General features: G+C 37.3%; 1 protein-coding gene across 1 annotated transcript; it reads right to left on the bottom strand.

The window, feature by feature from the left end:
- Positions 1 to 4,812: 4,812 nt before the first annotated feature.
- On the bottom strand, positions 4,813 to 6,547 carry LOC108373418 (alpha-methyldopa hypersensitive protein-like). The gene is made up of 3 exons (XM_017629293.1): positions 6,468 to 6,547; positions 6,125 to 6,359; positions 4,813 to 6,063 (listed from the first exon to the last, which is right to left on the bottom strand). The coding sequence occupies exons 1-3, from the start codon at positions 6,545 to 6,547 to the stop codon at positions 4,813 to 4,815; spliced, it is 1,566 nt and encodes a 521-aa protein (XP_017484782.1).
- Between the last annotated feature and the right edge of the window lie 3,149 nt (positions 6,548 to 9,696).

Raw genomic sequence — 9,696 nt, 5'->3', positions numbered from 1 at the left:
GAATTAGTTGATAACAGTTTTGGAAAAATTTAAATGTATTCTTTTGATCTGAGAACTAAAACTGCGTTAGTCAACTACTTTTTATCAGTGTTGCAAATACTGCATTACTTTAACTTCTAAAATGAGCTTCATTATCGCATATAAAAAGAAGAAATAATTATAAATTGGGATATGCATTAATTTGTAAAACTCTAAATTCTAGCGGCAAATCTCTTGATGTTGCATACACTTGTAAATAGTTACTTTACTTTTTAAACTATATTTTAGCTTTATTTTAATTAAGTCTCGATTATTACACCGTGCGACAGTAAATTTTACACAGAAAAAAAAATGAATATGTTCGCGAAACTATGGGTAAATTATGGTGAAACTGCGTACTTAGTTTTTCTCTCTGACGTCAGGATTTTTTTTAAGGGACTTCGAAATTTAAAAAATATGATTACTTATTTCAAAAAATTATTATTGCAAAAATTCGATGCATTTTAGGAAGCAATAAGGGTATCATAGCTATAAAAGACAAAATTCTGTAGAATTATAACAGAATCAATGGGTATGGAAAATGCCCTTTACAAATTTTGTCCTTAAATATCCTTTAAAATTTTGCAATATTTTTTCTTTTTTTTTTTTAATTATTGTGTGAGGACTAATATCATCATCGACTTCCGTTCTGCAAACTTTATTAACTTAAAAAGATAAAATTTATTAAAAACTTTATTGTTTTTAAATTATACAGAATATTCTCTGACATTTGTTACCCACATGTTTATTCTACATGGCACTGATTTTTTTAAATATTTTTTTTTTTAATTAATCATGTCTCTAAAATTTCAAAGTTCTTTTGAAAAAAAATCCTGACGACAGAGTGAAAAACGAAAAACGCAGTTTTACTATATTTGGCCCCTAGTTTTGTGAGTATTTCGTGTGTTTTGAATTTTTTTTTTTTTTATTTTGTCGCACGGTGTTATCTTTTAGTTAGTTTTTTATTAGATCGACAGCAAATCGTAGTGAAACCCAACCAAAGAACATTTTAACACAATTTCAAAAATTTTTAATTAAGCTTAACATTCTTAACTTTCTGTTCTATTTGTTTAGTTATATTAGGGAGAAGAAAAAGTTTTGAAAATCAATCAAAACGCCGTTTCTCTTGACAGCTAAACTATTTTTTGTATATAATGTTTACTATATACATGGCTAATCATATACATATGTATGTAGGTATTTATTTCTTAAATTCGAATTTTGTATGTGCTTGTGTGTTTTTGTATTTCTAACTAATAAGTTAAAACGGAAGGAAACTGTAAATCTTTACGTTTAAGCAGCAAAACTAATTCCAAATATAGTTAATATTTTGCCTTAATGAAGTGTCAAGGAAGTTTTAATAAATTTAAAAAATTTCCCAATTAATGGACAGTAAATTTAACCAAAATACTACATATAAAAGCACACGCTAGAGTCTATAGTTTTAGCACAAAAATAATTGATTCAAAACATTCATACACACAAATAAAAGTCGTAAAAATCATTTGCAGCAGTTGCAGCATTTTTCTTTTATTTGTATGCCAACCCTAAATATATAATTTATAAATATGTATACATATGTACAACAAAACTAACTGTATGTCTGTATGTACTTTATTTCTTTTTGTAAAGCAAGCAAAAATCAATGTAAGAGTTAAAAACGCTAACACAATTTTTAATAAATACCGAATAAAATGGAAAAAAATTAAGCAAATATGTAACGTCTTTGGAAAATTAGTCTAGTGACATGCCCCAAAATTTTAGCTTCTGTATTCAAAAGCCACTGAAGAAAAAAAAACGTTTGCAACTTTTCCAGTTTTCGAGGTATCGGCATTTGGGATATATTTAGCTTTAGGGTCGTGGGATCGGAGCGAAATAGGTCTTCCAAGCAAATTCGATTTCTAAACCGCCAGTTGCTTGAATTGCTTCCATATCAGCCTTGCAATAATGCCAGTTATCGTGTTGTTTGTATGTGATTCTACTCGAAGGAAGGTAGGACCTTGCAAATGAAATTACCAAATTATTAGAAATTAAAATTAAAATTACAATGCTTGGAATTGGGATGAAAAGTTCATGGAATTTTTATAATTTTTGAACAAAAGTCTGAAATTTAGACTTATGTACATACATACATATATGGTATTTGTTGAATAAAGAGCTATACTTTTATATAAAAATAATGAACCATAAAAAAAACTAAAGAAACGTAGTCAAAACTGGTAAAAATCTTGTTGTCATATCTTTTGTCGCGGATTGTATATCTCCAAGGATATGAAAAAAATCAAACCATTTCGTCGATTTTCGAAGTTGAGCAATGAAATTTTGTAGACAGACAGCCGCTTCAAATTATTTCATTCAAATTTATGTGACGATTACGGATGGCAAGCGAACTTCAGTTGGGTTGCCAATGACTGAAATGGTATTACAGATGGCAACCGGCAACCGAGTTGCTAAATTGCCAACTGTATTTTTGGGGTGGCTGTGCAAACTTTGATTGAAATAATTTTTTTTTAAATTTTTTTTTTTTCAAATTTTTTGAGCTTATTTACACTGAAGTCTTAGTTGCTAGTATTTCAAAATTATATTTTCAACTTTATAGCACTTAACTGTAGCTGTTACTACTCAAAATAAACATTTTCATTTCAGTGGCGTTGCCCATCGGCAACCCAACTGAGGTTGCGTTACAATCCTTTATTGACTTAATTCGACCGATTCAGTGGCTGGTTTAAATCTACCCCGAAATGATCGCGTGAACTAGTCTCAAAATTGTTCTGCAGTGATTCTAAAAAGTCGTGAACTTGTGAAGAAACAGTTACAATTTTTTTTTACTGGGTAACGCAAATTTGGGATGCATTAATCTAAGGTCAGCTAAAATCTTTCAAATGTCATCGCAAAAATTGTGTTTAAGATAGTTTTAAATTAAAAATTTGCAAACTTCTCCGACACTGGCAAAACTGCTGCGCAAGGAACTTCATTGGCGGCGCTGCTTCGACTTTGGAGTTCGTGTCGACGCGTTGCTTTTGCTTCGTAGCTTAAAATATTAAAAAAATAAAAACTGTTAAGTAGATCGTGTCTATAATCCCAGCCTAATCTTTGCTGCTTTCTCTTGTTACCCAGTTATAATGCCTTTATAACTCTAAGACCAGCTTAAACTACCTCAACAGATGTCGCAATATGAAGCGTGTAGTTGCAAACCTTTCACACCAGGTGTCTGCATAATCAGTTTTCGCGCGCTCTTTTTACAATCGCGTCGTTTTTCGCAGCGTGGGTGAAAATTATAAATTTTGTGATAAATAGTACTAAAAATTAAGTGTTTTAATTAAAATCATGTAGCAGTGAGTGTTTTCTTTTGGAAGTATATATAAAAAAAAAACTAATCGTGCAATGTTTCAAATACGTTTATTGTGAAAGTTCAATTGGTTTTGTGAAAATGCCGCAACCGTAGTGAACAGACGCGTTAGAACAGTTACACGACTATACTGTGAGAACAGTTAAGAGTAGAGAAATATGACTGACAGATGCCGCTGTAGTAAGCACGAGATTGCAGATCGATGTCACTAGGTGCCGCAGCAATCAAGGTGATCTAGAGTGGTAAGAGAAATAGGCCGTCATCGATTCGCCACTTCGCTGCTTGCCATGTTTGAGTTCTGGTCGCTTAACGAAAAATTTTGCATGTGAAAGCAACAACAAAGTTAGCTAGCACGGATAGACGACAGCGAGTTTGGTTGTACCACATTGAGTTCGTTCGTTTCGCCAGTCGATAACTGTTGGCGAATCGATGACGGCTATTATTTTCCATTTTCCGATTGCCCATTAATACCAGCGATGACACTAACCAAGAGTATTTTGCGCACCGAAGATTTTCCAACACATGAAGATACATGTGCTGAGATTTTGCGAAACATTTATTCAAGTGGATGTGGAAAGCATGCATGCATATTAGGGTGGGTCAAAAAGAATCAAGTATTTTTTTTTTTTTTTTGATCCGACACACGAAAACTAGTTCCTAGGTACCTTTAGAAAGTACTTACCAAATCTGAGCTCTTAATATTAACGGGAAGATTATGCTCATCATAGTTTTCCATTTTCAATTTAGTCTCATATAAAAATGGTCATATCTTATCACCAATAGATCGTTAAACCAGTTGCATCATCAATGTTTATAGGAAATTGAACGCTTTACAAAATTGGTCTCCTATACTCTTTTCACTAATCTAACATTTTTTTCCATGAGTATAGTATTGATTTCATATATCTCCATACCAAGTTCCAGTACTCTACCACAAATACTTCCAGAGGTGTGCAGTATGATAAATTCCGTTTGTATGGGAGTTGCCACGCCCCTTTCTCTAAGCGGGACAGATGTTACCCTATCTTTTAAGTTGGACTAAATGACACCAGTTTGCGAAATCAATATTAAGTAAAAAAATTACGCACTCATCACGCGTTTTCTCAAGAAGATTTTTCAGCAATGATAATGAGCACATTGCTTTAACCTAGGATTCTTCTTCTGAAGAATTGAAGAAGCATCTTTTATACCACTACCACAAGAGCCGGAGTCGGCGTAAAACTATAGCTCCCTTCTCTTATTGTGACAAACCACCCACCAATAACCATTCGTTCACTGCGGTTGGGTATATGTAATTAGGTAGGTACGTACATATTTACTCAAGCATAACAAAGATTAAGCATTTAATATGAAAACATTTTATTTTAATTTAACTAACCAATACATTATATATTTCTATACATACATATGTACATATGCATGTGTGTTAATCCAATTAAATTCATTCATGGAGCTCTCTCGTCCGCTCCCAAACTTATATGCAGACCTGAGCTCAGTTGTTGGCTTATACCATCCTCATTATCTTTTTGCTGTGTATCATGCGCATTCACTGTTATCGCCTCAATTTTCTTTCCCTTCTCCTCACTAAGTAGCTTATTTAGCTGTCCTTCGATTTCATGCCATGCAAAGTCCATATCTTCCTCTTTCGGGTCCATGCCACACACAGCAAAGCGTATGAAATCCTTGCCACCAAATGATGCCTGCACCATATAAAGCTTCTTACGGTCCGTTATGCGCTGCAGTAAATCTGCGGTCAACTGATTGTCTCCCTTCACTCGAAAGCAAACCAATCCCAATGAGCGTTTAGCCACCAATTCCACGCGTGCATCTGCTAGCACATGCTGCTCGAAACGTTTTGCTAAGCGTAGTTGCTTGTGCAAGTGCTCACGCAAGCCTTCGGCGCCGAAAATGCGGAAGACGAGCCACACTTTGAGTGCGCGGAAGCGGCGTCCCAGCGGAATTTGCCAGTGTCGGAATTCCGGAATATCCGTTTGTCCATTGTATTTGCTCTGCAGGTAAATACGATCCACATTGAAACTGTCCACAACGCGATTTGAGTCACGCATCCACATTGCTGTGCAATCAAAATTTACCAACATCGACTTGTGCAGATTGTAGTTGAGCGAATCCACTCGCTCAAGCCCACGACGCAATTGCGCGTGATCATCTAGCGCTAAAGCAGCGCCGGCATAAGCGGCATCCACATGCAGCCAGATGTTGTGCTCCTCGCAGACGGACGCCAGAGTCTCAATGTCGTCGTAGGCACAAGTCCCTGTCGTACCAATAGTCGCAATGCAGATAGTGGGTATGAGTCCGTTAGCCAAGTCTTCCTTCACTGCTTTCGCCAAATGAGCACCGCGCATTATTTGATTCTCATCGGCAGCTAGCAGCCGTAAGGGAACCGTGCCAAGCACACCGGCCTTTTCAATGCAGCTATTGCTCTGATCGCTGGAATAGCCGACGAGACGCGCACGTATCTCACCTTCGCTCAACGCCGGCTGTTCGGCTTTTACACGAAGCACTGTTTGCTCGCGTGCCGCCATAACAGCAACGAGCACAGATTCGCTGGCGGATCCCTGCATGATGCCACCTCCGGGCCCTTCAGTGGAGTGTAGAAATTGGGCAGGTAGCTTGAGAAATTTCGCCAACCAGTCCATGACAACCATCTCTAACTCAGTGCAGGCAGGACTACAAAGCTATGGATAAAAGTAGTGTAAAGAAGTGTTTAGAGTATTTGTTTGCGGTAGTTGAACTTACCCAATGAAAGCCGATTACACTGAAAGCGGCAGACAGCATTTCGCCCACCATAGACGGGTAGGAGCAGCCGCTTATGTAGAAGGCATGGAAATTTGGTGACTGCCAGTTCGTGATGCCTGGTTTGATATATTTGTTGATATCTTGCAGTACCTCTTGCCATTGCTCCGGTTTTTCTGGCATCTCTTTTGGCAGGAGATCGATTAGGTAGCCCGGCTTGACTGAAGGCAAAACGTCTCTGGATTTTGGGAAACAAGACAAATTTGTGAATTATTAAAACAAAATATATTTGTTTTTCTCGGAGTTCCTAAATTTGGCTGAAGCCTGTAATTAAAGGCATTCTCACCTGTCGCGTATATTTTCCATGTAGTCTGCGATAAAATCCAAAGCAGCCTTGCCGAACTCTTTAAAGCTTTGAGCGTCCATTTTTAGTAATTTTCTACCTTTGTTGCTATTGAATATATAAATTATTTTTATTTTATTAATGATTATATTTGCCGACTTGAAAAATTTAAACATTATTATTATCAATATTAATTTTGCTAATTTTCTTAAGTGTAATTTGGAATTTTTTAGTTAATGTAGCTGAAAGGGAAATGCATTTACAGAACCGCACACCAGGATTAAAATTTCTCAAAAAAAAAAAATATTTTGAAATATCAGCTATCAACTATTTGATTGTTAGGATCCTTTCTTTGCGGTTGTCTTTATCCACAAGGAGGATTATTTTTCCCGCGATTAAGACTTTCGTTCATTGGACGCACTAGGGGCCCACTTTTTTACCGATAGTTACTTTGAGATAGTCACTATCGAAGCAAACTTTTATTTGATCCTTAATTTATTGAGCAGGTTTCATTGCTGCTGCATTTCAAGGACATAGTCCCCTTTTCTTAGCAAACTACTATACATATGTACCTGCTTCAACATATGAAACTATAGCACGCTAGTTCTTGATTTGATTCGTATAACAAGTTCTACTTCAAACTAACAATGTTGCGGAAATTAAAAATGACAGCATTTTATACGATTTCTTTTGCAGTTTGCGAGAGTAAGTGGCAATGAAACTATAAAAAACTAGATAAAACTAAAAAGAAGGCTCGGTTGCCATTTACGTGTACATATTTGTGTGGTTTAGTTTTATTGTACTGCCTATTGTCTTATGTTTTATCTTAATTGAGTAAATATTACGTGCTGTATTCTAAGCAGGTAAATAAATACAATGGAGGATTGTTGCCATCGCAGCAGAATCGTGCTCGGCGACTTCAATGCCAAGGTGGGCAAGGAAGGGATCTTTGGCGCCACTATCGGAAAATTCAGCTTCCACGACGAAACGTCCGATAACGGACTGAGGCTGAACGACTTCGCCGGGGCCCGAAACATGGTAATATGTAGTACTAGGTTCCTGCATGAAAAGATCCACCAAGCTACCTGGCTGTCTCCGGATCGAAAAACGTGAAACCTAATCGACCATGTTGTAATAGACGGAAGGCATGCTTCCAGTGTTTTAGATGTACATACGTACACTCCGAGGGCCATACATCGACTCGCACCACTGTCTTGTTGCAGCCAAGATACGCACCCGCCTCTGTGCAGCAATAAATGTGAACACTTTTCCACCCTACTGAATGGCAACAGCTCTGAAAGCTGTGGAGAAGACGAAACCGACCCCCCGGTCGATGCTGACGGAGTCGATGTTCCACCAACTGAGCATGACAAAGCTGCTGCCATCCCAGCTATTCAAGTGCGGCGGCGAGGAGCTGATAAGATGCATGCATCGGCTCTTATGCAGAATATGGTCAGATGAGCGCATGCCCGACGACTGGAATTTAAGTGTGCTCTGCTCAATCCACAAGAAAGGCGATCCCACCATACGCGCCAGCTACCGCGGGATCTGTCTCTAAGCATAGATTACAAGATCATATCTAGTGTGAAAGAGTGAAGCCCACCGTCAACGAACTGTTTGTACCTTATCAGTGTGGTTTTAGACCTGGAAAATCGAGCATAGATCAGGTATTCAAAATACGCCAAATCTTGGAAAAGACCCGCGAGAACAGGACCGAACGCACCATCTATTTGTTGATTTTGAAATTCAAAGCCGCTTTCGACAGCACGAAAAGAAGTGTGCTTTCTTTAATCTGATGTTGGAGAATATAATAAGAGCCGCAGAACTGAACCGCTCAGGCACAATACTTTACAAGAGCGTACAATTGGTACAATTGCTGGCGTATGCCTACGACATCGTTATTAACGGTAAAAAACAAGGGCTACATCTGTTCTGCCTTAGCGATTAGATAGAGAAGCAAAGCGAATGGGTCTGGTGGTGAACGAGGACAAAACGAAGTATCTCCTGTCATCACACAAACAGTCAGGGCATACGCGTCTGGGCACACACGTCACTGTTGACAGTTACAAGTTTGTAAGAGTAGCCAACTTCGTTTATTTGGGAACCAGCATTTAAACCAATAATTATATCAGCCTTGAAATCCAACGGAGAAGCACTCTTTCCAATAAGTGCTACTTTGGGCTGGGTAGGCAATCGAGAAGTAAGGTCTTCTCTCGTGCTGGTGTACGGCGCGGAGGCGTGGACAATGAAAACATCTGATGAAGCGGCTCTTTGAGTTTTCGAAAGAAAGATTCTGTGAAAGATTTACGGACCTTTACGAGTTGGTGATGGCGAATACCGCAGACGATTTAAAGATGAGCTGTATGGCTGTATGAGCTTTACAACGATAGAGACATAGTGCCAAAATCGCGTAGGAGGTTACAGCGCCAATAAAGAAGAAGAAATAAATACAATAAAGAAATGTGTATGTAGTTTGAAAACTAAAAAATTTAACTTTTTAGCCGACTTCACAAAAAAGGGGGAAAGTTATCAATCGTCGGATTTTTTTTTTTGTATGTTATAGTGTTACCTCACAGATGGTCCCATTCTAATTTCGTTTAAATCCGTTCATTGGATCATTGGATTAGTTTTGTTTTGTGCTTAAAAATAACTTGCCTATTACTAAGCTTGTTAAACATAGAGAAAAATGTAGGTCACAGAAACAAGAATGAAAAATAAGAAAATACCATAAAGATTCCTTATTGATTTTATGTGAACATTAGAGCTTTTATTTACAAGAATATCTTTCAAAACTCCATTTTGTCGAGATAATCTGTTTGATACATAAAAGAAATGTCTTCTTGATTCAATTTAAAAGAACTTCTTTTTACTTGGGCAATTTTGGCAACTGTCTTTCAACTCACCACAGTTTTTCGAAAGACAATTGTTAACTCTGTTATGTTTTTATTTTTTTAACAATAAACACCCAACCGAGCGCAAAGAAATTTTATTTTTTTTTAAATACCGCTGCCAGATGATTCATACCTCAGATCTCGTGATTGGTACGCCAGTGCTTTGCTCACACGTCCATTAAATATAATAGAATGTAGTATTCAGCAGGACCTGCGTTCGAGGGCAACTGTAGTCACCTTCAGTCATATTCGAATAATTCGGTTGATCGATTAATCGAATATCCCGAGCTCTAGTATATGTTTACCTGCTTACTTACATATCTTCACAATTTAACTGAAGT

This window comes from Rhagoletis zephyria, unplaced genomic scaffold (assembly GCF_001687245.7).
Source record: "Rhagoletis zephyria isolate East Lansing unplaced genomic scaffold, Rhagoletis_zephyria_1.1 Rzeph_scaffold_06675, whole genome shotgun sequence".
In the NCBI taxonomy this organism is placed as follows: domain Eukaryota; kingdom Metazoa; phylum Arthropoda; class Insecta; order Diptera; family Tephritidae; genus Rhagoletis; species Rhagoletis zephyria.
The sequence above is the reverse complement of the archived record's forward strand: the minus strand, read 5'-3'. Positions and strand labels throughout refer to the sequence as shown.